The sequence below is a fragment of the Tamandua tetradactyla genome, chromosome 6 (genome assembly GCF_023851605.1).
Source record: "Tamandua tetradactyla isolate mTamTet1 chromosome 6, mTamTet1.pri, whole genome shotgun sequence".
Classification (NCBI taxonomy): domain Eukaryota; kingdom Metazoa; phylum Chordata; class Mammalia; order Pilosa; family Myrmecophagidae; genus Tamandua; species Tamandua tetradactyla.
The window spans coordinates 74,182,411-74,208,617 of record NC_135332.1 but is presented as its reverse complement, the minus strand read 5'-3'; the positions used below and the strand labels follow the sequence as shown (position 1 = coordinate 74,208,617).

Genomic DNA, 26,207 nt, shown 5'->3' with positions numbered 1-26,207 from the left:
GCCAGGAGGGACCCTTGGGAGTCTGGGGTTGGTGTGGAGTCCAATGCAGGAGGCGCAGAGCCCACAAGAGGCCATGGGCCACCCAATCCTGAAGCAGCTATGCGGTAAACTGCAGGAATCCCAAAACCAGCCCTAGGAGAGGATACTATCCTGGCCAGGCCCAGGTGCCACGTCCCATCTGAGGCTCAGCTGGTCTTGGTGCCAACAGCCAGGTGGGCAAGATGGGGAGGGGTGGGGGGTGGGGGCTGCCCTCAGGCCCTGGGGAGACAGACCCTCTCCTGATCCAACCCAGGGGCGGGGCTTCCTGCAGACGGACTCCCAGCTAGCCTGTCCCTGTGCTGATCCCACAGCCTCCACCAGGAGCCAGACCAGGAGGACATCCGGAAACACCTGGCTTTGACGAAACAAGCTAAGTTTGGGGGACCAAGAAAGGACGGAAGGTGGAAGGGGGTGAGGGAGCGTGGGGAAGGCATAGACAGAAGGAAGGGGTGTAGAGGGGGCATCAAGGGGAAGGAGGGGCAAGGAGAAGGGCTGAGAGAGGGGGTGTGAGAGGACAAAGGAGGGCAGGGGTGAGGGTGGAGGATGGGGGATGGGGGTGGGGAAGAGGGGCATGGAAGGGCAGAGAAGGGATAGAGGGGAAGGGGGAGGGAGGGGGAGGGAGAGGCAGAAATGCCCACTTCTGCTCCCTGACCCCGACCCAGATGCACGGGCCTCGGGCCACCCGGGGCCGGCTGTCCAGGTCTCACTTGTGCAGGTCCTGAAGCAGGCACGAGCCATGCCCCCACGCCCTCGCCCCCCTTGTGGCCACAGGCCCAGGGTCGGTGCCGGGTGCTAGGACATCCCTGAGAACCACAGTCCATCCTGGGACCCGTAACAACAGGCTGGAGGCCAGGAGGAGGGCAGTTGATGTCAACACCCAGGGGCCAGCTCTGTGGGTCCCAGACCGTGGGGGAGGGCAGGCAGGGCTGGGGAAGGGCTGGGCAGCGGGAGATGGGGGTGGACAGGGGCGGAGAGGCTGCCATGGGGGGTGGGGGGCAGGGAGGGGCCGGGCCTGAACAGCTCTGAGCCAGGCCTACACTTCAAACGCAGGGCCGGGGGCACCGGGCAGCCCAGCCCCTCCCCGAGCCAGAGCTCTGATCGCAGCAAAGCTTCCTTCTGATAATTAATGTTCTGACATCAAAGGCAGGAGCGGCGGGTCTGTAAACCATCCCAGGCGGGCCGCGGAGGACCTGCCTGCATTTTATCCTGTCTCTTTCTTCTGACTCTCTATTTAAATCCGAAAACCACACACAGGCAAAACACTAATGGGAAACTTGGAAACCTCTTTTGATTACGAAAGTGTACCTTTGAAGTTCCCCCAAAAGGTTTTGTTTTGCTCCCTTCTGCCCTGCCCTGCAGGGCTGAAAGGGACACAAAGCAGATGCCTTGTGGCCAGCGGCTCCTTGGGGGTGTGCCGTGATGACAGAGGGGCGGGCGGGGTGCCCCACAATCAATCAGCCACAGACCCCCAGATCAAAGGCCTGCAGCAGGCGGGGGCTGTGGTCCCTTCCCCGCAGACACCAGCGCCCTGCTGCCCGGGGCCCCCCAGGCCCAGCCCTTGGACGATCACAACCACTGAGGAGCCATCGGCAGGTCCCCAGGACATGGCAGAGCCAGGTGCCTTTGGAAGAGGACAGAGAGACCCAGGGCGTGGAGAGGGTCCAGGTGTGTCACCTGGGAGGATGTCGGCGAGGTCCCCATGGGGCCTTTGGGGTGGGCTGTGCAGGGCCCCAGGGCCCACACTCGCCCCTTACCCACGCGACAGATGCTCCGAGGCGGGGGCAGCACATGGTGCTCAGGAGGAAGCAGGGGGGAGGGAGGCACACTACCTTCAGCTGGGCATGGGCTGGAGCCAGAGGTGCCCACGGCACGGCCTGAGTGCAGATCACACTCCCCTGCCTGCCCGGCCCAGCTCTTCAGCCCTGACCAGTTCCCACAAGCTGAACCAGGAGCGCCAGCGGTCAGGGGGACAGACGAGTGGGAGGGCAGAAGAACCCAAGGCCCTGGAGGGCCTGCAGACACAGCTTCCCCTGAGGACAGGCCAGAGCAGCAGAGATGCAAAGCCCCTCCCCACCGTGACAGCAGGTGGCTGGAGAAGACGGGGTCCCGCGGGAGGGAGGTATGAGTAGAGCCTCACGTGAGCACACAGGGGCCCACAGGAGGGGAGACCCTGGTCGCATCCTGGTCTTGTACACTGATTCCAGACCCACAGGTCTCCTCGGGGAGCAGAGCTGGGTGCAAGGCCTGTGGGCCCACCTCAGTGGCCCTCCAACCATTTCCATCACAGCGGGCTAGGTGGGCGGTAAAGGCTGGAGTGGGGGGCACAGGCCAAGGTGGGGACGCAGGCTGATGTTGGGGGATGCAAGTCAAGGTGGGAGGGGTGCAGTCTGAGGTCGGGGTGTGTAGTCCAAGGAGGGAGATACAGACCAAGGTTGGGGTGGCACAGGCCAAGGCGGTGGGGCGCAGGCCGAGCTGGGGTGCAGGCTGAGGTGCAGGGTGCAGGCCAAGGTGGGGGAAGCACAGGCCAAGGTGGGGTTGCAGGCCGAGGTCTAGAGGCTGCCTGGGAGCATGGGCAGGTAAAGCCCCCTGAGGACGGGGCTGCCAGAGGGCTCCACAGAGTTGGGTAGCCCCGGAAGGGACCAGGCAGCCAGGCCCCTCTTCCCCAATGTATGGGGAGCCAAGTCCTGCACCCCCAATATTTCATCCAGAACACAGCCCTGAGGTCCAGGGAGCAAGGCATCTTCTTGTGTGGGCACAATTCAACCCAGGACAACACTCCCAGGCGGTGACCCAGGAGCCACCGGCCCTTCCCGAGTCTCCATGGGGCAGCTCGGGGCTGCTGGGCGTGGCAAGGCACCAGGAAGGGCCCAAGGAAGGGCTGCGGCAGCCAGGCCCACGCACAGAGGGGCGGCAGTGGCAGGAAGGTTCTCAAATTGCCAGGTGAACTGGAGAGTCAGGAGAACATGTGTGGCCCCCTGCCCTAGAGCAGCGGTGTGCTGAGGGGGGACAGGACCCGGCCAGGCTGAACCGAGCCCCAGAGGACAAGGGCAGTTTAATACAGGGAAATCGATCAAAACTATTGACAATATCGATAGATGAAGGAAGTTAAAGTATATACACAATTATCTCCACATAGCAGAGCATTTATGATTCACAACACCAACCTGTGATAAAAATTTCTCAGAAAATTAGGAACAGAAAAAAAATCTTAACTCGCCAGAGGTTTCCCGTCACCCTGGATGGAGGTGATCAAGACACGGCTGAGCCCTGCAGCTGCCGCCGCTCGAGGTGGACCTGGAGACCCAGACACTGCCACAGCAGGACACAAACAAAAGGGCATGGAGGAAAGACAAAACCATCACCCCTGCCCAGAAATCTGCAACTCACAAAGGAACACGAAACCAACAGCCGCCAACTGTGCCAGCAGGAATGTAAGAGAAAACTGGGTGTTATTCGCAATGTTCTAAGAATGAATCTTAGGCATCCACAGCATCACCTAATGAAGCAAGTGTCAGACCTTTATGGAGAAAAACAGTGACATTCTATACAAGGGGACTTATCAGGAGGAGAGAAAGCCTGACTAAGTGGAGGAGGCATGAGGCTCAGATGGGAACACTGGGCAGGGTGGGGCCGGCCGGCTATCCCTGAAGGAAACTACACCTTCAACGTGGCCCAACAGGGGCTTTTGACGAACTTGGCAAACAAGCCATCATCTACTGGAAAGAGTAAGGATCTGAAAAGAGCCATGGCACTGTTTGGAAACGAAGGGCAGAGAGGAGAGGCACTCCAGCAGCAGTGACAAGCCGTGGCAGGAGCCGGCGTGGGACGGGACCACAGGCAGGACAAGTGCACAGGCCATTTGGTTTAAGAGACACTGCTGGAAACCTGGCTTGGCCTATGGGGGAAAATAAGCCAGACCCTTCTAATGCCACCTACAAAGGGGATCGAAGGCCACGTGGAAGATGAAACTATACGGCTAATCAAAGAAAATGCCAGGAAACACCTGTGTGACTGTGGGATTCTGGCGGACCCCCAGGATGCCACAGTGCAGACCGATCAGGTGAAGGGCTTCTGCTCAGTGAGGAAAACCGTGGCCTGAGCTGCAATGACTTAAACTACTAAGGCTCTATCACCCGAATGTACAAGGAGCTCCTGTAAATCCACAAAATTGGGCAAAGCATGTAAACAGGTACTCCAAAGGAGGTGAAGCCTGGAGGATAACCAGTCCATCACGGGGTGCACCAGCCCCTTGGTAACCAGAGAAACACAAGTTAATACCAAATATAATTTCATGAGCATCAAGTCGGCAAACATTAGGAAGTCAGATGATGGCAACCACAGTCAAAGGCAAAGGGAACACGGCGAATCTGCAGACTGGCACAGTGACGCTAGAGAAGCTTCCGGCAGTGTCCAGTGCAACCAGCACTCCACACCCTGGGTCCAGCCATTCCTCCTGGGGACACACACAAGGATGTTCACACATGCTCACGGTTCAGTGGGAATGCTGACGGGGACCAGAGGCCCCCCAGAGGCCCCTCACTGGGGCAGGGAGGTTCAACACGCAGGGTGATCACTGGAGACTGCAGCACGGCAGTCAGTGCATGGGCCGGGGCACACTGGCACAAGCGGGCAGGCGCAGCAGGTCACAGGACACCCTGGCACACGGCACACAGACGCAGCAGGTCATAGGACGCGCTGGTACAGGGCGGGCAGGAACAGCAGGTCATAGGACGTGCTGGTACACGGCAGGCAGGCGCAGCAGGTCATAGGACGTGCTGGTACATGGCAGGCAGACGCAGCAGGTTATAGGACACCCTGTGTGTTAGAGTCAGTTGTCAACTTGGCCAGGTGAGCATATCTAGTCTTGTTGCTGAGGACATAAGCCAATGGTACGTGAACCTCATCTGTTGCCAATTACATCTGCAGTCAGCTAGGAGGCTTGTCTGCTGCAATGAGTGACGTCTGACTTAATTGGCTGGTGCTTAAATGGGAGATTGCAATGTAGCATTGCTAGCAGCTCAGCATTCCTCATCTCAGCACTCGCAGCTCAGCCCAGGCCCTTGGAGATGCAGAAAGAAGTCACCCCGGGGAAAGTTGTTGGAACCCAGGGGCCTGGAGAGAAGACCAGCAGAGACCATCCTGTGCCTTCCACGTAAGAAAGAACCTCAGTGGAAAGTTAGCTGCCTTTCCTCTGAAGAACCAACAAAATAAATCCCCTTTTATTAAAAGCCAATCCGTCTCTGGCGTGTTGCATTCCAGCAGTTAGCAAACTAGAACACCCTGGCACATGGCCGGCAGGTGTAGCTGTGGTATGCCCTGGCACACGGCAGGCAAGCTCAACAGGGCCACGGGACACGCTAATACAGCAGGTAGGCGCAGCAGGACACAGGACACCATGGAACAAGGCGGGCAGGAGCAGCAGGTCACAGGACACCCTAGTACTTGGCAAGTGTAGCGGTGGTGTGCCCTAGTACATGGCGGGCAGGCTCAGCAGGGTCATGGGACACCCTGGCACACGGCAGACAGGCGCAGCAGGGCCTCCAGATGCCTGGCTTGATGGCACTCAGCATGAAGGAGACACTGCGCCTGCCTGGGCAGAACTGCTCTGCTCCCTGTGCACCCCCAGGCCCTCCACTCCGGCAGAGTCATGGCACACGGGTAATCCAGGAAATGCAAGGAAGGCAGGTATCTGGGAAAAATTCCAAAACCAAGGATTTATGTCTCAAAGGTATCTTTCAAACCAACCTTCCTGAGAGGTTTTCTTGGGGAAAAATACATAGCCTCCCACCATGCTCCTGCTTTCAACAGCCCCAGATAGCCACCGCCTTCCTCGGTTGCCTCAGAGGTCTGCCCCACCCCTGCTCTGCCCAGGGTGGGTGCTGGGGAGCGGCCTTCCAAGGTGCTCAGCCTTCCACTGGCTTCAGGGCAAACAATTCTCTTCTCCTCCTTAGAATTTTCAAAGCAGGCTCTGAGTCCAAGGAGGCCTCTTCAGAGGTGGGGGCATGCTCCCCATGTCACGCGACACTCACAGGCCTGGTGCAAAGGTGTAGAGATGACCCCTGTTTGATGATCACAGCACCCACGGGCGACACGTGGTCCCAGCTGCACCCCAGCAGTCTTAACACCTGGGGTCCACAGAACCATCCTCAGCTCCCCTCTACTGCACAGGACAACCCATCCCTGGGCAAAAGAATCTTTTTTATCAAGCAAAATTTTAAGTTTCTCTGAGTATAAATATAGAAAATATATAAAAGTAGAGCTGCTTTCTTAAAATAATAAAATGTCTAAGGATACCTTCAACTAAGGATGTGAAAGATGTGTATGCTGGAAACTGCAACACACAGCGCTGTAAGGAATTACAAATAGTTTATCTAAACCATCTAGAAAAAGTACAAAGTTGGAAGAGACGCACTTCCCAATTTGAAAGTTTACCGCAAAGCTACAGCCATCAAAACACTGCGGCACTGGCCTGGGGACAAACATGTACCAATGGAGTAGAGCTGAGAGTCAAGAGAGAAACTTCACATCTGTGGCCAACTGATTTTTTAAAAGAGTGCCAAGTCCATCCTTTTAAGTCTAATGGGGAAAGCATAGTCTCTTCAACAAATGGTGCTGGGAAAACTAGGGAGGCACATGGAAAAGAATGAAATTGAACCCCTACCTCACACCAAATACAAAAATTAACTCAAAACGGGTCAACAACCCAAATATACAAGTTAAAACCACAAAACTGTTCAAAGAAAATACAGGGAAAAATACTTAGGACCCAGTATTTGGGATGGGATTCTTGGATATGACACCAAAAGCACAAACAAGAGAAAAAACAGATTAAATGGAGCCCACCGAAATTTAAAATTTTTACCATTATCAACAAAGTGAAAAGACAACCTACAGAGCAGGAGAAAATATTTGGAAATCATATATCTGATAAGGGTGTAATATCCAGGCTATACAAACAACTACAAGTAAACAGCCAGAAGACATACAACCCAAATAAAAACTGGGCAAAGAATTTAAATGGACTTTTCACCAGAGAAGATCTACAAACGGCCAAAAAGCACAACAAAAAGATGCTCGACATTATCAGTCATCAGGGAAATGCAAATGAAAATCACAATAAGATGCCATTTCACAACCACCAGACTGGCTACTGTTAAAAAATTGGAAAATAACGAGTGCTGGAGAAAAAGGAATCCTCATGCATTGCTGGTGCGAATGTAAAATGGTACAGCTGCCGTGGAAGACGGTTTGGCAGTTCCTCAGACAATTAAGTATACAGCACTACCATAAGACCTGGAATCCCACTTCGTAGGTATATACCCAGAAGAACTGAGAGCAGGGACCTAAACAGGTATTTGCACACTGATGTCCATAGCGGCGTTATTCAGAGTTGCCAAAAGATGAAAACAACCCAAGATGAATGGACAAACAAAATGTGGTATATACATACAATGGAATATTATTCAGCCATAAAAAAGAACTGATGGTACATGCTACAACATGTATGAACCTTAAAAACATCATGTTGAGTGGGAAAAAAAACAGACAGAAAAAGGACAAACATTGTATGATCTCACCGATGTGAAAAAAGCAAATTCACAGAGTCAGAAACTAGAAAACAGGTTAGCAGGGGCCGGGGAGGGGGTGGGGGTGGGGAGTGGGAGTAAATGTTCAATTGGTAGAGTTTCTGGTTGGGGTAATAAAAAAAGTTTTGTTCTGAAATGGTGACGACAGTAGCATAATATGCTGGGGTGCATGACATAGTGAATGTATGTAATATGCTTTTAAAAATGGCTAAAATAAAAAATTTCCAAAACACCATATATTTTTCCATTATGCTCTTATTATCTATCAATAAAAACAACAGCATCTTCCAGCTATTAACATTACTTGTGGTGCAGTTACTTGTGAATAAGGTCTCAGGGCACATTTGTGGACCTGAAATGTTCAACCAGATATGGGATTTTAAATTTATAAGACCCTCAAGACCCAAAAATGGATAAGGATATACCACAACCAATGCTGCTGTCAGGTCCCATGAAAGGATCAAGTTATTCAAGACATAGAGCCAGCAATTTCAGTTTATCCCCTGTCAAGGGAGAAACAAATTAGGCAAATATCAGCACAGCAAGCTATCACTTACATGAATTGTTTGGCATGTCTTGTCCCTTTCTTTCCGAGGTCTGTGGATTTGAGTCAGGCATCAGCTGCTAATGGGGTTCCAGCGGTCACCCCATATGCCTGCACCTCGTCACCACCAACATTTAGTAGAAACTTATACAACAGAACACAACTGTCTACACACTCTGCTTTTCCACCTCAAACTTTCCAATACCCCTCACCAATTCAATGTGTTGCACTGACTGCTTTTCCCTAATCTCTCCACTTCATTTTCCTTTAGGGAAGCATTCAATTAAAATAAGGTAAATTTCATGTTATCTATACGTTGCCGAAATTTGCTTTTTAAATGGCTGTATATCCTTTGACTCCAACCATGTGACATTCTAGAAAAAGCAGAGACAGTCAAGACGACTGGCTGTAGGATCTGGGCAGAGGGCAGGGTGAAGGGGCAGCCTCAGGGCAGGGGACTGCTGGGGAGGACACACAGTAGCTAACCCCTCGTGAACTGGGCCCGAGGGGAGCTCGTAGGGTGGTGGGTCCTAACAGGTGGGCCACACCGATGCGTGCTGTCCCCCAGCAGAGGGAACCTTCCGAGGAGCCAAGCAAGAAGGGAAAGGGTCGAGGACACTGACAGCCTGAGGTGGTTTCTGGGAACACGGTCCAGGCCGCCTTATTCCTGGAGGAGACGGGCTTTGAGAGCTCAGGAGCACCAGCCCGTGGGAGGAGGCCTGGACGGAGGGAGGTCTCGCTGCCAGGATGCCAAGCTCATACCGCAGCTCCCAGAGAAGTCAGTGGAAACTGCCCTGTGACTCACCGAGAACCCAACTGGAAGAAGGCCCAAAGATCCTGAGTAGAAAATTCTACGCCAACCTTGGGGCTGGACGCGGGGAGTGGAGGGTTGACCTTGACAGCACCCAGGCCATATGCCCACCCCACCCCCCAGAGCCCCAGCCAAGCCCCTCTGGCCAAGCCAGGACCTCACAGCCTGGCCGGGTGCCCAAGGGTGTGCTGGCCGCAGTGGGTGGGGGGAGGCACGCCGGGAAGGTTGAAGCCTGGAAGGTGGTCACAGGGCCTGCCGAACCTGCCCAAGATGCACATAGTGGGGGTGGGGGTCTTGCTCCTGGGGCCACCCCCTCACCTGCAAGCTGTCCACCCAGGGTGGTGCAGTTATGGGGCCTCTCCTAACCCCCGGGTCAGCGCGTGGGCAGAGAGCAGGTGAGGGAAGAAGACGGGGCTGTGGGTGACAGGTGAGGACTCAGAGGCGGGCCTGCGATGAAAGGAAAAGATACTCGCCAAGCGCACTGAACTCTACCTTTAACGGGACTACCGTGTGCAGCCAGTCGTACTCCGACAGAGCTGACTGAAAAGAAATGGCAACACGCTGAATGTGACCCTAGGGCTTGCACAGTGACCCACGGACCCCACCAAGCCACGGCTGCAACTCTCTTCCCAGTGAAATTCACCAGCAGCCAACAGGAACTTCCATGCCAGACAATGCCTCTGACACATAAAACATGGGCCCTCCCAACGCGGCTTTTAAACATATGTCCTGGATTTTCTGAGCAGTGAGCAGATTCCTAAACTAAACTTCTGCTTAATTTACAGCAATGTTCAAATGACTCTGCGTGTCCCAAAATACCCACTGGCAACAGGAGGGGCCAAGCTGGAGCTCTGGGCTCAGGGTTAAGCCCCCACTGCCCCTTTCACAGCAACAAACGTTGGCTCAGCCAGTCCAGGACAGACCAGAGGCTGACACAGAGGTGGTTCAAAACCTGCACACTGGTGCATGCCCACGGAGCAACCGGGGGGGGGGGGGGCAGAGACACTAGTGTGGCGGGGAGGTTACAGGCACTGCTACCCTGAGGTTAAAATGAGCCCAGGCTCTGATGTAGGAGAAAGAGGGTCCAGGGCCCTGTCACAGGCTGGGCCAATGGGGTCTCAATTCCTTACCACCCACGGCCTCCAGCCCCCTTACCGGCTCTGTTCCTGGTTGGGCCTCCTGGCCTGACTTGGACTTTTTTGGCTTGGAAGGGCCTCCAGGGCTAGAGGATGTTGGCAGTTTGGCTGAAGGGGACACCAAGGGCCTCGCAGGACATGAAGGGCCACCCAGCCTCTGTCCTCCACCAGAGAAAGGCACGAAGGGGGCAGGTGTTGTCTCCTTTGTGCTGGGTATGGCCACAGCATCCTCTGGCTCTGGCCCTAGGCTATCCAAGCAGCTGGTGTCTGAGGCGCCTGCGCTATGCTGGCCGCTCAGGTCACCCCCGCTGAGCCCCCCGGAGCGCAAAGGCAGCTGAGGGTGGCCTGGTGCCTGGTCAGCAGAGGCAGAAGGGACCAGGCTGCCCCTGTCTCCCATGGGCTCCTGTCTGCCAGCAGCATCACTGGGCTTCATGGCAAACCTGATGGGAGGAAGCACAGGTAAGCGAGGCCCCTGAAGCACCTCATGGCTGTGAGGGAAGGAGACACAAAATCTGGGGGCTGGTCAGCTGGGGCCACAGCGCCCACGGCTCTAAACAGCGGCCCATGGTACCTGCTCCAGCCACAGGGAGCCACCACTGGGCTCCACTGGGGTGCCAGCCGCCCTCCCTGCCTGGGCTCCCCCATCCTGAGCCACACCCCCTCCTGAACTGCAGCGGCAGCGGCAGGAAGCTGCGCCCTCTAACCTGATGATGGCGTTGCCCCCAATAAGGCCAAGCGACTGCAGTGTCGTCTTCTGTAAGGCGGCCTGGCCAGTCACCTGCAAGGGAACAGGACAGGTGGCCCCTCACCTGGACCCAGCAGAGGGTCATCCTACCACAGGCCCAAAACAGGGGTCCTGAACGAGAGGAGGGAGGAACCAGGAGGGGGCTCAGGGACACCGGTAGTGTGGGGGCCTGAGAACAGGTAACGGGGCCGGATGCGCTGGAGTCCTGGAGGAGGGAGCGAGGGCTCACCCCTGCACCATGGGGTCCTCACAGCACCCTCGTGCTGGTCCCAAGGACAACTTCTCCCCAAGGCGGGGGCCTCAGACACCCCATGCCCACACTCACCCCCACCCCCAGGCCCTAAAGGGAGGACCCCAGAGTCCCTCCAAGCCAAGCTCAGCTTCACGCATGGGGCAGTGTGGAAGGCTGGTGGCTGCAGAAGGAAGGGAAGGGTGCAAAGGAGAAACAAATCCAGGCTTCGGCATTTATAAAACAAGGCTCACAAGAGAAAATCCAGGTTCTGGGGGGCCCTGCCTTGCCCTCCCCAGCTTAGAGGCCCTGGAAGCCTCCGGCACATGGGGCAAAGAGAGCCAACAGCACCCACTGTGCTAACTCTGAGACGGGGCATTCTGCTGGCGGGGTCTGGCTGTGGGTCACGTTCCCCCACATGCTCCCCCAGTCTGGGGTCCTGCCACGCTCCTACTCGCACACTCTATGAAGTCTGCCCTGCTGCGCGGTGGACAGGGAGCTCAGGGATGGACGGTCTGGTCCTGGGGGTGCCCTAAAAGCCTGGGTAACAGTCACCCTCCAGTGTCCTTAAAGAAGAGACCAGCCCCCTTGGGCTAGACTATACCGCAGGTCCAAAGTGGGGCTGGAGCAGTGGGGGAGCACCGAGGCCAAGGTCCCCAGGCCCTGTGAGCTGTGCGCCCTGCTGGGAGCTTGGCCTGGGCATCCTCCCAGCCTCTCTACGGCCCTTCAGGGGCCCAGGGTGGGGACCAACAGGTGGGCGTGGCTCCAGGCAGGCCCAGCAGGGACCCCCTTGGGGTCGGTGCCACCGGGCCAGGCATGCTGCCAGGCTGGAAACAAAGAGGCTGTGTGAGGCCAGCCGGGGTGGGGTGGGGGTGAGGGTCCCGCCCAACGGGAGCAGGGGGCAGGCAGGCCAGCCCTCAGTGGGCCCCCACCTCACGGCCTTCCATTTTTTAAAAAGATCAAAACACGGGACTGAGCAAATATTTATTAAAATGAAACTACTTTTGTGACTCCTGGGCTCTAGGAGAAGCTGAGAAAACAAGCAGGGCGTTGAGGCGGCTTCTGGGCGGCCAGTGGTTGGTCCCAGCGGAGCCGAGCTCTCCGCTTTTTTCTTTTCCATGAAACACGCCACGCTTTCAAAGGGCCTAAGTTTTCCCAGACGCTGCTTTGAAGGCAGCTCTGAGGAAGAGAGGGTTTTCCAGACTGGAAAGTGGCGCTGAGTTTGTCCGGTGATTTGGGACGGGGCTGGAGCCAGGCCGGGGCGGGGGGAGCACCTACCTCATCCCTCATGTAAACACAGACGGGGGCTGCCTCCTGCAGCTGCTCCAGGCGCTCCCTGGAAGGGGGAAGGGAAAATCACAGGCCTGGCCACTGCACACTGGGACCACCACGCCACTCGGGTTGGCCGGGTTCCGCCAGCCCCTGGCCAGTTGCTGTGGAGGGGGGGTGCCCATCAGCGCAGGGTCCCAGGGCCTCCTTTCCCACTAAGCGGAGACTGTGGAAGCAGCAGCCACTCAAGGCTCATGCCCAAGGGGCCGCATCCAGGTGACTGAACACATGAGAACACAGACGAGACCTGGGGCCAGGAGGGGTTTTACCTGCAGCCACTCTCAAAAGGCTCCAGGACCAATGCAGGAGACCAGCAGCCACAGGCCCAGGAAGGGTTCTGGACCCAAGGGCACTGGACAGAGGGCCCAGGCCCAGGACAGATACCAGAGGCAGGGGCTTCCCGAGGCCCCACCACGCCCTCGCTGGGCGACCCAGCCTATCTGGGCCTGGACGGGGAAAGGTGACAAGGGCCTCCAGAGAGCCAGTCCCAATGACGTGGGGGGTCCAGAACACCCAAAAGGCTCTCGAATGCCCCCAAAGCCATCAACACCAGCAACAAATGAGCCCCAGCGGTGGGACCTGGGGAGGCTGAGGCCCACTACCCAGCCAGGCAGCCAGGAGGGCGCCCACGGCCCTGCCCAGGAAGCTCGGCCTGGGAACTCCGGGAGGCTGGCCCAGAGCAATAGCATCACGGACACAGACCCAAGGATGGGGGACAGAGGAAGAGAGTGAAAACAGGCAGGGAGAAGGCTGCAGGGAGCTCCACACTCTCCCTGCTCTCACCATCACCTGGGAACGAACACTTTCAACCCCACCACACAACGTCACCAGTGCGCATGCACACCACCTGCGCCAGCCACTCGCGACCCCTCCTCGGCGTGCCCGGGCCCAAGCAGGGGAGCCACAATCGCAAAGGGGAAGCAAGCAAACTGCAGCGAGAGCACAGACGACTCAGAGGCGCCTGCCCTGAAGGATGCGTAGCCCCTGGGAGGGCGTGGCCAACGTGAGCTGGGGAGGGTGTGTTCTGCCCTGGAGCTCCCAGGCAGCTCTGCTCCAATAGGTGGGACCTTGGGGACTCCCACGCGTGCTGGTGAGGCCACAATGATCCAGGCGGCCACCTCTTTGTGAGTTCCAAATGTCCCCATGGGCAGGACTCAGGTCTCCTGAAGATCCCAGTGCCTGCAGACCTGCTCCTGCACCCAGGACTCAGGCAGACCACGCACAAGGCCTCGCTGGGCTGAGGCACACGCACAGCAGACACCACCTGGGCTGCAGGGCTCAATGAGGTCTGCTCCTACCAAAGCCATACGGCTGCTCCCTGGAGCCACTGGCACAGACACGGGCCCAATCTGCCAAGGCCACCATCCACGCATAGTGCCCGTGCCATCCTCGAGCCCGTTCCTGTAGGCGTTTGCCACCTGTGGTCTTATGTCACCATTAAGGCCTGGCCACAATGGCCCAGTGCCAACACGGGGGATGCCAAGACAAATCCATACAACCACACCCGGGACCGGCCACCCAGCACAGTCAGCATCACCGCCCTCAAGGGTCCCAGAAAGCAGCTCTGCAGCAGGACATACGAACGAGACCTTTAAAATAGCCGCGCCATTCCCGAGCAGACTTCAGACAGAAAGAGGCGCCCAGGGGCCACAGTGGGGCGGGCTGTACAGGTGCTGGCCTGACCCAGCCTCAGACATCTGCTCCACACCGAGAGGTGCCAGCAGAAGCAGTCAGCTCAGCCAGGACCAGGGGCCCACAGGTCCCAGAGCTAAAAGATGCTTGCTACTCCAGAGGACCAACTGGGACCACCTGATACACAACCACAGCTGACCAATACACCTTCTACCAGGGTCTCTGTATCTGCAGCAGAAGTTTTTATATCCCAGGAGTCCTTTCTCATCCTGTCCTGTTATTTATCACGTCCTGTTCTTCTTTCAGAAACTTCTATCTTGGTTTTCCCAGGTGGCTACACAAGTCCGAAATGCTGAGATGGCTTAAATTTTAAACAGGAACTTGCTGCTGCACAGTTTGGGAGGTTGAACTTCCCGCCGCAGGCAGGCAGGGCCAGTCTCCCCCCCCCCCCCCAAGTCTGGAGCTCTGGCCACACCTCTTTTCTTTGTCGGCTCTGGTTCCGCTGACTTCTGGTTTCTCCATCCGTACCCACTTTCTTCTGCCTCAGAAGGCCTCAAGGCCTACTCTGACTTGTGCAGCATCATCTATGCAGGGTTTACGAAGACTCTGTTCACAGCCAAGGCCCCCGGTGGCTAACAGTCCCGTCTTCATGGGCCTCGTTTATAAACACTCCCTCCTGAGAATGATGTGAGACCGGATGTGTCCTTGTGGGGCATGACCCCACCACCAGCCTCTCTCACTCCTCCCCAGCATGGATTCTATCAGGGGAGGAGCTGTCTACGCCGGGACAGAGCCCCAGGTCCCCACGTCAGGAGCTCTGGGGCTTCCCTGGAGCAGGTGGGCTCCCCAGGGAAAACTCCAGCCCCCGGCCTGAAGGGCGAAGGCCACGGTGTGTCCACTCGCCTGTTCTTGGGACAGGATGGAGCACCCCCAGTCTAGAGGGACCCAGCTTCAGTCTCCCCAGAAAGCAGCCTCCAGACCAGCAGCACAGGACGGGACTGGCCCACTGCTGCTAAATGCCTTGTCTGGGCCCCCGCCAGAAGCACTGATACCCTACACACAGAGGCTTCTGGGGGGCCTGCATGGTAGCTAGGTAGGCTCAGCTTTGATGGTCCCTGTCTGGCCCCACCCCCAGAGCCCACCCAGCTCCCACTTCCAATCAAAGTGCAAGCCCACCCCACCAGCCCGAGCACCTTCTTGGTTCCCTGCTCACGCCCGCCTGGTCCCCATGCAGACCCCTTGGAGGCAGAGAACCTGTGGGTCCCATCCTAGACCCTCCACCCCTCACCCCCGGTGACTCACTCTTCTCTACCCTATCTTGGCAAAGGTGACACCATTTCTACCCTGTGCCCAGGCCTGGCTCAGAGCTGTGGGCTCCCCCTCTGCTTGCCCAACATTCCCACCGTCAGCACATACAGTAGACTCTGGATGCTGCCACTCCTCACGCATCCTGCTGCAGTCTGCTCCTGTCTGGGTGACCCCCCTGCAGCTGGCATGAAGCCCTAGGTCCTGACCCATTCCTCCCAGGCCTGCCTGCACCACCCCAACCACTTAGGCCCCGCTGGTGCCAGCAGCCCCTCCTGCTCAAGGCCTTGCACTGCTGCTTCTTTGAGTGGACCTGGGGCAGCTGTCAACACAGCCACTTCCAGGGACCCCATCACCCTTCCCGATGTGCCCCCCTTCTCTGTGTTCACTGTGACATGAATTTATCTTATAGCCCTGCCCCGAAGGCCCACACTCCACTTAGACATTCACTGTCCAGGACTAGGACTCCTGCCACATTGCCACCCAGCTCCACATCCAGCAAACCAAGGACAGCTGACGCCCCACATGCATTCCCCAGTACAAGGCAGCAGCTGAGAGGGCAGGGGCTGAGGAGCGCTGAGGCTGGCCACAGCACCTGCCCCTATGCATGACCATGGGGAAGACCACTGACATCCACTGCCAAGCTCTCCAGAGGGCCCTTTGGTCAGCAGCAGAGGCTGGGTGCTGGAGCTGGTCTCCATGTGCAGTCCTGCGGCATTGCCCCCACCTTGGCCTGGGAGCCATGGGGTCAGAGCCATGGTGTCTCGGGAGGGCTCCCCATGACAGGCACTCAACAGTGGAGGTAGCTAGAGCCACAGCACGACCCCAGGCCAGGCTGGGCAGCAGCCGAGCAGACTGTGAGGACTTTTCCAGGCAGCCGAGACCCGCAGCCCGCTGCCTATAGGCTACCCAGGCACATGTGTCACCCTGGACCCGGTGAGGAAACAGCACAAATGGGTCAAGTTCCTTGCCCCGTGCACACAGAAGACCCCTCCCCAAACCCACCTCCTGCCAGCAGACACAGGTGGCCCAGGGAGAAGGCTCAAGGCTCTCACCCCCCCAACAAAGACCCCCAGGGGAGGGCACTGCCCTGACACGCCCAGGGCCAACACCTAAAGCTCTGCTTGCCAGCCAAAAGTGAACACACACCAAGCGTCACTAAGAAGACTTTCTCCATAAACACAGACCTGTTCTTACTTCAAAGAGCTCACCGCCAAAGGCTTGTCAGCTGAGGGGCTACCACAGTGACCTGTGTCTGTCATAGACAAAGATCCCTGAGCTTCTAACCCTTTGCCAGGGACGTGCAAGCTGGGTTGGCAGCCCCAAGCCTCACCTCCCACTTGGTGGCTCACTGTCCTGGGTTCAGGCTCCCTGCTGAGGATGGAAGCAAATCCCAGCTCTTCCAAGGGAGCCGACCAGGAAAGGCAGTAGCGGCGGAAGCTCCGCAGGCCTGTCCCTAAGGGTGCCGGTGACTAACTGAGTGACCTCTGCACCATGAGCTGGGCCTCTCGACCCAGGGCCACAAAGCTCTGGAAGGCTGCACCTCCAGCCAGAAACAGAGCTTCGGTTTCCAGCTCCTGACTGGCTCTGGTCTGTCTCCAGACACTGCAGCATCCCGGCCAGAGACAGCAGAGCAGAGCCCGGGCCCAAGGTACCATCAGCCTGCTCACCAACACCCACCTGCTCAGGCGCACTCACCTGGTCTGCGCAAAGTGACTGAGGAGTTCCCAGAGTGTCTGGCCTGAACAGAAGGTGTCCTGCAATCTGGAGCCATCATCCAGCTGCAAAGCGATACGGACCTGGAGAGACAAGTTCATACTGAGCTCACTGGCAGGAGAAGCAGCTGTCCTCCCTGGACCCATGTCTGTAGGAGCCATGCCTCAAATGTGCAGCCTGATTCTCAGGGCACAGGCAGGAGGACACATGCCCTGTCCAAGACCCCATGTGTGCTCAGGAAGGACTGGCACCCAGGGAGCAGCGGGGGCTTTCCACACACTCAGGACCTAGCCAGCACATCACTGCCACGGGGCCACCCAGGAGCAGAATCAGGAAAACCTCTCTGGGGGCCTCCCTTGCCCCAGGGAAGCTCCCAGCCTCATGAAGCCAGGGCTCCTGGGCAGCTGTCACCAAACAGCCCAAGCCAAGGGATGGGGAAGAGGGTTAGGGAAAGGGAAGCAGTTATAAGGGGCACCTCCAGCACATCCCCTCCCAAGCAGAATATGCACCCCTGAAGGCGAAGGCACAGGTAAGGACACTGGGGCGCCTCTGCAGGCTGTGCTATCCGAGTGCCAACGTCCCCTTGCAGACACGGGGCTGTGAGGAAGGCAGATGCCACGCGATCTGGGGCACGTGGGCACCAAGCTGGGCCCATAACCACTAGCCACAGCCAGACCACTGCACCTGGGTGCTCCCAGCTTGACACCCCAGGACAGACCTGCTGCTCAAGACCTCCAGCCCCACCCACTTGGACGCCCCATGGCCCATTCACCCTTGCAGTCTTCCATAAGTGCCTGCAAGATGGACGCCTGGGATTCCTGGCCAGGCAGGAGGGATGTCTCTGCCAGGACTCACCAGATTCCGGCTCCACTCCTCCCCCTGGCACAGGGAAACCAGCTATGGGGTAGGCACAGTCCATGCGGCCCAGGGGTCACCAGGGATAGGTACCGTGTGTCCTATGGGCTGGCTGGCAGGGAGCCAGCCGCAGGACAGGAGGCTGCAAGGGCCAGGAACAAAGACGAGAGTGGGGGGAACTGCACATGTGCAGATGCGCCAGCAACAGGCACCCCCTCTGTGAGGTGTTCACATTGGGACCACTCCTCCCTCAAAGGGAGGAACCTGAGCCCATCTCCTGCACATGGCCAGACTCAGCAACTCGCTTCGAGGGGATGGAGGATGGCGGAAGTGGCTCCAGAGACACTACCTCGAGAGACCTTGCCAATTCCACCTGGTGCTTTCTGGGGTCGCTCACTCTGGACAGTCACCCAACTGTGAGGACACTGAGCTGAGGGCACATGTGGAGGCGACCCTGGGCCCCTAGTCAAGCTGCTTCCAGATTCCTGTCCCGCTGGTTCTGCGTGAGATGAAAGTCTATAGCATCTTTAACAGCCAACTTTGGGGGCAACTTGTTACCCAGCAACAGATACATTCTCTGGACCTTCCCCATAAGTTCATAAATATAATTCCAGTAATCATGCCCCTAAGTATGCCATAGGAGCAGGAGTCCACAACCCTCAAGGGAGGAAATCCTTTTGAGTCCCTGCTCCTTCGGGGAGCACCTGCCCAGCGCTCTGTGCCAGAGTCTTGCATCCAACTCTTTGGCAGCAACTAGTCCTGGCACTTCAGTCTTACAACTCCTCCTTCACGGGAATATTTACAACAAACCCCAGCACTCCTAACACATAAGACAAAGGAGGATTTGCTCTGGGAGAAACTGTGACAGATTCTCCCAAACACGTCCCTTTGCTGGTAGGCCTGAGGACCCTGAGAGAAGCAAGGGTTCCTTCCACATGGTAGTTTGAGAACCACAGTTGAGAGAGTCAGCCAGGAGTTAAGAGCCGGACGTGGCAGAGCCCAGCCCTGCTGTGGGCTTTGGAGAGCTGATGAGTGTGCCACACCCAGGCCTCCGCATCCCTCTCCACTGCGATGGCAGAACACACAACTTCAGACACAGAGGCCCTGGCAAGGGTACGTCTACAACCACCCGCCTGGGCCTCGCAGGGCACTGCCGTCACAAGGGCGCCCGGGCCCAGCACGACCTGTCAGAGGCCAAGGGCAAGGCCTGGAGAGGCTGCAGCCATGGTCTTGGCGCCAAGGCTCCTGGCCAGGCTACGACCAGGAGCCCCGACTCAGAGGGAGCCATACTGTTACCCCTTTGGAGGGGGAGAGGGAGGGTAACTAAAAAGACAGTGACAATTAAGAGCAATACGTAGTCCTGGATGGGACCTAACAAGGGAAAAGAAAAGCGCAAAGGATCAGCATTGGGACATGTGAAAAAATTAAAATATAGACTGTCAGTTTTACATCAACGCCAAGTTGCTTGAACCTGAGAACCACACTGAAGATGGATGATAAGTAAACATCCTCATTCTCAGAAAAGTACCTGACGGAACTCAGTATTTAAGGAGCACGATGTGTGCAACCTATGCCCGGGTGTTCAGAAAACAGACTGACTGACAGATGGTCAGAGGGATGGATGTGGCAAATGATGCAAGTTAAAATTGGTGGACCTGGGTACCTGGGGGGTTGGGGAATGTCGGAGTTCTCTGTATGGACATTATTGTTTTGTAACTATCCTGTAAATTCAAAAGAATTTCAAAATATACAACTTAGAGAATAAAATCCGGAATAAAGAATGAAGTCTCCTTTTGAATCATTAGCTAGTGAAGGAGGTAAGTTGGCCCAGCCACCACCAGCACAGACCTTCCCCTCCCAGCTCTTCCCCACCCCAAAGGGCCAAATGAACACCTGGGAGGCCCCCTGAGAGCCACCTACCCTGTTCTCAGGCCCCTCGCGGGCACGGGAGGCAGGCACCATCTCCAGCTTGGCGTTCTTGGGCAGGTTGGCAAATCTCCACTGCAGAGAGAGGTCGAGCACGTTCCTCTGAAACCTGAAAGGCAGACAAGATCTGTCAGCCACCGTGCGCGGAGCACGCAGCCTTTCTGGGAGCTGGGGAGAGCCAGCGGGTTCCACGGCCCCTGGCAGCTCCCACCTGCTGGCCCACAGCTGCAGTAACAGGTCATGACCAAGCCTGCGAGGAGAAAACGTGGGTCTCCTAGCAGGAAAGGGAGAGCAGCCCTAACATGCCTCCACAGCCAAGAGGGCAGGGAAAGGAGGGCAAGCCTGAAGAGAGCCTCTGGGCCAGGGCGAGGAGCTGCTCTAGAGTGAAATGCCAACTGGCCCAAGCCTGGACGTAGAGAAGTGAAAGCACACGGAGGCCATACCTGTGGGAACAGACCATGCCAGCTCAGAGTTCGGCGCCAAGGCTGGGTCCTGCACAGGTGCAGCTGCCTCCCTCACTCCCGCTTCCTGCTCATGCCCCCAAAGACAAGCAAAGGGAAGCAGAGGGCCAGGGAGGACCCACGTGGCCCAGCCCAGCCTGAAGTCCAGACAACAGCCAGCGACGAGGGCTGAGACCGACATGCCTGGCCTGCAGAGCCGCCTCCTCCCACGCTGCAGACACTCTCCTGGCTCTCTGGCCTTGTCCAGTCCCAGCACTCCAAGAGGACCTGAGAAGGGCCCAAAGCCTCCCCACCAGAGAGGGGAAAGGCTGGCCTGGACCCCTTCTGAGATGAGGGAAGGACGCAAAGAGGTTAGAGAGCTCCTGGCATCAAGGGGAAGAGGGCTCTCAGAAACATGTGTGGGGGGATGAAGAGACCTGCTGAGTTGACAGGAGAAGGAGAGGAAGGGAGGGGGAGAGGGCAGTGAGAAGGTCTCAAAGGCCACAAGCACGTCCCAGACACACCAAAGCATCCCCTGGTCTTTCTCAATGGCGTGTCTTTCCAGAGAGCTCAGCCAGTAAAGCGCAGAACTGCTTCACAAGCCAGGGCAACTGCAAAGCACCGGCTGGCTGGCCCAGGCCCCACAAAGGCTGTGGACTGAGGAAGACTCTATGCCCGTCCCAAGAGGGGGTGAGAGAGGAGACGGCAGTAGGCAAGTAGGCTAGGCGCTGTCCTGTTCGGGGGACCTGCCCCTGTAGCCACAGGGCCTTCCCGACTCAGGCCTCGCCCTTCTGACCCCTCTAGCACCCAGAACCCCATAGGCACAACAAGAGCTACAGCTGCTGACCCAAGAGGCCCCTGAAGATCAAGGTGAAGATCCAGCCAGACCCTCAAGAATGTGCTCTGTGGCTCAGAGCTAGGTGCTGAGCTCTGCTTCCAGCAAGAGCCTAGGGAGCCACCGCAAAGCCGAGCAGAGAGGAGTAAAACCTGGAGCAACACAACGTGGTCGGACCTATGGCATGGGGGCCAAGACACTGTTGGGAAAAATTAATGGTTTCCTGAAACACAAAGAGAATCATGAAGACCACAGCATTCAAGATAACTGGGAAGTAGGCAATTGGTGCCAGTCAACACCAGCTAGAAAAAGCAGTGGTGGAAGGTGTCATAAAATAGCAGGCGCCCAGCACAGCGTGGGTGAGTGGATGGACAGACACCAAAGATTCACAGACGCCAGGCTAGGGCCCTGGCAACACAAGAAGGCCCACTCACACACCACACTACCACGTGTTTTAAACAAATGACCCTGCGGACAAATGGGAGGCACAAGAAAAAGTGAGGTGGTGCTGCAAGAGCCCTAATTCAGCATTATCCTGATTGGTCCATGACATCCCCTCCCCCGCCCCCATCACAAGGACTGGGCAATGGAGAACAGACATGGGACTCAGCTCGGGGCACCCTGCCGAGCACAGCCCCACAAGACGCAAACACCTGCTGAGGGGTCTGGGGCTCAATGGTCCACTGGCGGGGGTGGGGAGTGGAAGACCAGATACCCTGATGGAGGCTTCCTCTGAAACTCCTCTGCAGAGGGCCCCTGGCAGCATAGGGGCACCCCTTATGGCCCCTTTCTAACTGCCCCCCAACACTAAGAAAATCCGCTGTGAAGACAGTGCTCCCAGGTGGAAAGCACTGGGCACAGGATTCGAGCCCACAATACTGGAACACGAAGTTTCAAGCATTTCGGTGTCCGCTGAGCCTGCCCCGGTTGCAGGATTTCTTCCCTCTTCTCATGACTAGCTCTTTGCCCTCAGAGCCCTGCCAAGAACTTGTATACCCAGATAAACCAGAATCTCTCTGGTGGGTTGAATGGCTGCCCCCAAAAAGACACATCCACATTCTAAGCCCTAGAAGATATGAATGTGACTTTATTTGGAAAAAAGGTTCTTGGCAGGTGTGATTAACTAAAGCTCCTAAGCCAGGCTCCTCCTGGATTACCTGGGTGAGTCCTAAATTCCATGTCAGGAGACACAGGAGAGAGACACAGAGAGAAGAAGAGGAGGCCATGTGGCTACGGGCAGAGACGAGAGTGACATGTCCACCAGCCCAGGAATGCCGAGGGGCACCAGGAGCTGGCAGAGGCAGAAAGGAGCCTCCCCAAGAGCCTTTGGAGGGAGCAGGCCCAGCAGACACCCCGAACTTCAGACTTCTGGGATCCAGAATGGTGAGAGAACACGCCATTCTGGAAGGCCCCCAGCTTATGGTCATCTGTTACTTCCACCACAGGGAACAAACTTACACACCTTCTGGCAGCAGCTTCTAGCATACCCAGGATGAAACCCAAGCTTGCTGTGGGGCCCCAAGGCCCTGCCTATCCATTCCACTCCAACTCCCAGGCCTTCTTGCAGCTTCTCTCTGACAACGTGTTCCAAAATGTTCACACACCCAAAGGAGTAGGTGTCTCAGGTCCTCATAACCTGTAAGTGTTCTGTCTGTGAATGTAGTCTGCGTACCCTCTAAGAGTGTAAAGACCAATTCTCTCTAACCACCAAACCCCAGGGCCTGGCTTCGCACCTGGTAACAGGTGCTCAATAAATAGAATAAAGAAACGGAGCAAATGAAGAATAGCCTGAAACATAACCACGATTCTCCTGAGACCCTGAGCCCCGGGGCCCCTCCACACCAGAGCAGACTCACTTCAGATCATATTCCCTGGGGTTGAAGTCCTGCCGTCGGCACGCGTCCTCCAGAACCTGGGAGCGAGATGAAAGGGCAGTAAGCCACTGTAACGGGCCAGTTCACTTGATTCAGAGGTCTGGGGCCACTGAGGCCAGCCAAGGACACAGACTCCATTTCTGAGTGAGCCAGTGAGCTCTGCCCCTACAAACCCTGTACAAGGCCACGCAATGGACTGTCCACTCAGCAGCTCCACCTCCTCACTTGTCCGTCCACTCCTCTCCAGCCTCCCACCCACCGGCTGTGGCTTCCTAACGTCCTGCCTTGTCACGGCTCTGCTGTAGTCCCCATCTGTTCATCTACCAACGGCTTGTCACCACAGACATATTGCCACCACACTCTCGGGGAACCCCTACCCACTTACAAACTCGCACCACGCAGAGATGAAACACCACTGTCTGGCCTGGAGCTACTGTGTTCCAACCTCCAGGCACGCCTGCTCCTCTCTTCTCCACCCACCCACCCTCACACAAAGCCAGTTAAAACGTACCCCTTTATTCCTTTCCAACTTAACAGAACTGAGCTCAACAACCTGATCCGAGTGCCCTTGCAGAAGCTCTCAAAGGTAGCTCCATAGTGCCCAGGCCCGCATTTTGGGCCCGGGCCGCGCGGTCTGCCCCGGGAAAATGCCTCGCGCCAGGACCCGGGTTGGGGTGACGGAAGAAGCAGTCCCTCGCCCGCCGCCCCGAAGGGACCCCCGCCAAGCCCCCACTGACCCCGCCTCCCGGCTCCGCCCCCGACGTCGCGGCCCCCTGAAGCCAACCGCAGGCAGCGGCCCCCCGGGCAGCCTCCTCCGCCCACGGCCCAGCGCCTCGGGCCGCCCCGGGCCGACGGGCTCACCTGCAACAGCACGGTACTCGGTGTCACCTTCACCGTGTGGCGCCTGCCGTTCGGGGCCAGGACAGACACCGCGGAGCCGCCACTGCCCGCCGGGGCCGCCATCTTCCGCTCACGTGACCCGCGGGGCTTTCCCTGAAGGAGCTGGACGCAGCGCGCGCCGTTGGGGGCGGGGCCTGCGTGCACTTCCGGGGCCGGCCCAGGTCCCGCCCTCGCCCCGCCCCGCCGCCCATGCCCCGCCCCCTCCCAGGCCCCGGCGCTCCTTCTGGTTGCCCCGATGGCGCGGCCGGTCCTCGGTCCCTGAAAGGCGCCGGTGCCCGCCTCGCGCGTAAACCCCAAGGCTGAGGGCCCGGAGCGTGGCCTTCCGCCCCCACCTCGCCGCCGCTCGTCCACGCGCAGACCTTCTCCACCCTCGAGAGTGCCATGGCTTTCAAAAGAATAACGTGGGCCCTTGTGTCTGCAAACCACTCTCCAGCCAGCCGGAGGCCCGCAGCCCCCACCCTGCCCGCCCGCGGGAGAGAGCTCCGCAGGCCCTCGCACCCCTGTGCACCCCCCAGCGGTGAGGCCCCTCCGGCCCCGCGCCCACACCTGCTGCTCACACTCTGCCCTCTCGTCGCTCATTTCCCGGTCACCCGATACCCGAGAAAACCCCAAAGGCAACTCTACCTTTATTAAATGACCAACGTTCTCAGGGTCAGACGGCAGAGCCACAAAGACGGTGAAACGACCTGAGCCACAGACCAAAGGCAGTTCATGTCAGGGGCATTGGTGGGTCTTCCAGCAAGACCATTAATTCTCACCTGCTGGCCACCTTCACCCCGGAGGCAGACAGGACCCACACGCAGCAGGGGAGGTGGACGGAGTTCAAGAGTGACCCCCCCAAATCCACATGCTTTCAGCCCCAGCAGGTGTGGCCTTATTTGGAAATAAGGTCTTTGCAGTTGGAATTAGTTAAAATGAGGCCACCCTGGGTGAGGGGGGCCCTGATGCAGGTGGCTGTCCCTTACAAGATGAGGGGGGTTGAGACACAGACACCTGGGCTCAGCCACCTGACCACGAGGCAGAGGGGGACATGATTGGGCCACGAGCCACGAGTCGCTGGCACCCATGGAAGCTGGAGGAGGCAGGGAGGAGCCTCCCGGGAGCGCTATCAAGCTCTGGAAGGGGCACAGGCCTGGCACCCCTTGATGTTGGACGTCTGCCCCAGACCCAAGGAAGAAGACATTTCTGTTGTTGTAGGACCCCACAGTCTGTGGTCCTGAGGGACTGCAGCCCTGGAAATGAGATGGGTGGCATCATGGCTGTTAACAGCCTGGCGGGGGGACGTGCCCACTGTGTGGCCACCAGGCAGCAAGGGTCTGCTGGCAACGGGGTCTGCTGGCAGCGGGTGTCAGGGTAGCCCAGAGCCCCCTCAAGGAGACCCACGGCCAGCGGAGACTAGGCACCAAGCAGATGCTTACTTGCTTCTTTTCAGGGCAAAAATACTCAGATGAATTCATTTTGGAAGGAGTTCCTGTCATTCACACCTTTATTCCACATAAATGAGGCCGCAGTTCTGCTTTGTATACAGAATACAAAGCAGGGATGAAAATAAAGCCCCACCTCAAAGTCAATCCACAGCACAGCTCAATGAAAGAAACAGGATTTTCTAGGGTCTCTGAGAACTCCAAGTGGCAGACATAGGTGAGCTAAGAAATCTCCAATAGTCTCGTGGTTTTCCTTTTCAGCTCAAGGTTGGGGGAGTCGGGTAGCCGGGACATCGCCTGCTTACCCCTTGTCCCCGGTGGGCCTTGCCTCGGCAGAGCCACGGGCCTGACCATCTGCTGCCCACCGGGCCTCCTGCTGGCCTCTCCTTAAGCTCCAGGAGCCCCTTAAAGCCCACTCTGCAGCCCCTGTGCCCAAGCGCTCTCATGGCAGCCCCCTATGATCGTCCCTCTCTGTCCCCCCCCCAGCCCTTGTCACACGGTCACTGCCGTCCAGCCTGGTGAGGGTAAGTGCCTGGTGGAGTCGGCGGAGGGCGGGGAAGGGCAGGGGGACTCTCGTGGAGGACGCCTGCCCCTGGTGGAGGTGACATTTCTGCCCCACACACGCATACACACACACACACACACACACGGGAGCTGACGAGCACAGACCCCCACATCGTGGGAGAAGCTGCGGGAGCCTGATTGCCCCTACTCTGCACCGTCTTAGCACTGCATTGGCCTGAGCAGTGCAGGCTCAGAGGAGCCAGGCGGCCCTTTGCTGTGTACACCCCGCGCGTGTCTGTGGTCAGGCCTGCCTCTGCCACGCCCTGCCCTGGGCTCAGAGACAAGCCCCCATTTTTTGCCACCATTTTGTCCTGCCC

General features: G+C 57.6%; 1 protein-coding gene across 4 annotated transcripts in view; it reads right to left on the bottom strand.

The window, feature by feature from the left end:
• ASPSCR1 (ASPSCR1 tether for SLC2A4, UBX domain containing) overlaps positions 1–24,009 on the bottom strand; it is a 34,793-nt gene extending 10,784 nt beyond the window's left edge. Inside the window, exons 1-8 of one of the 4 annotated variants that reach the window (XM_077166248.1) lie at positions 23,864–24,009; positions 22,985–23,040; positions 19,848–19,962; positions 17,055–17,155; positions 12,369–12,426; positions 10,821–10,894; positions 10,136–10,556; positions 9,473–9,520 (exon numbers count right to left, since the gene is read on the bottom strand). In XM_077166248.1, coding sequence (XP_077022363.1) covers positions 9,473–9,520; positions 10,136–10,556; positions 10,821–10,894; positions 12,369–12,426; positions 17,055–17,155; positions 19,848–19,962; positions 22,985–23,040; positions 23,864–23,965 — 975 coding nt within the window. In that variant the 5' untranslated portion in view covers positions 23,966–24,009. The remainder of the gene's footprint in view (positions 1–9,472; positions 9,521–10,135; positions 10,557–10,820; positions 10,895–12,368; positions 12,427–17,054; positions 17,156–19,847; positions 19,963–22,984; positions 23,041–23,863) is intronic. The other 3 variants (XM_077166249.1, XM_077166250.1, XM_077166251.1) reach the window with 3 other exon arrangements.
• Between the last annotated feature and the right edge of the window lie 2,198 nt (positions 24,010–26,207).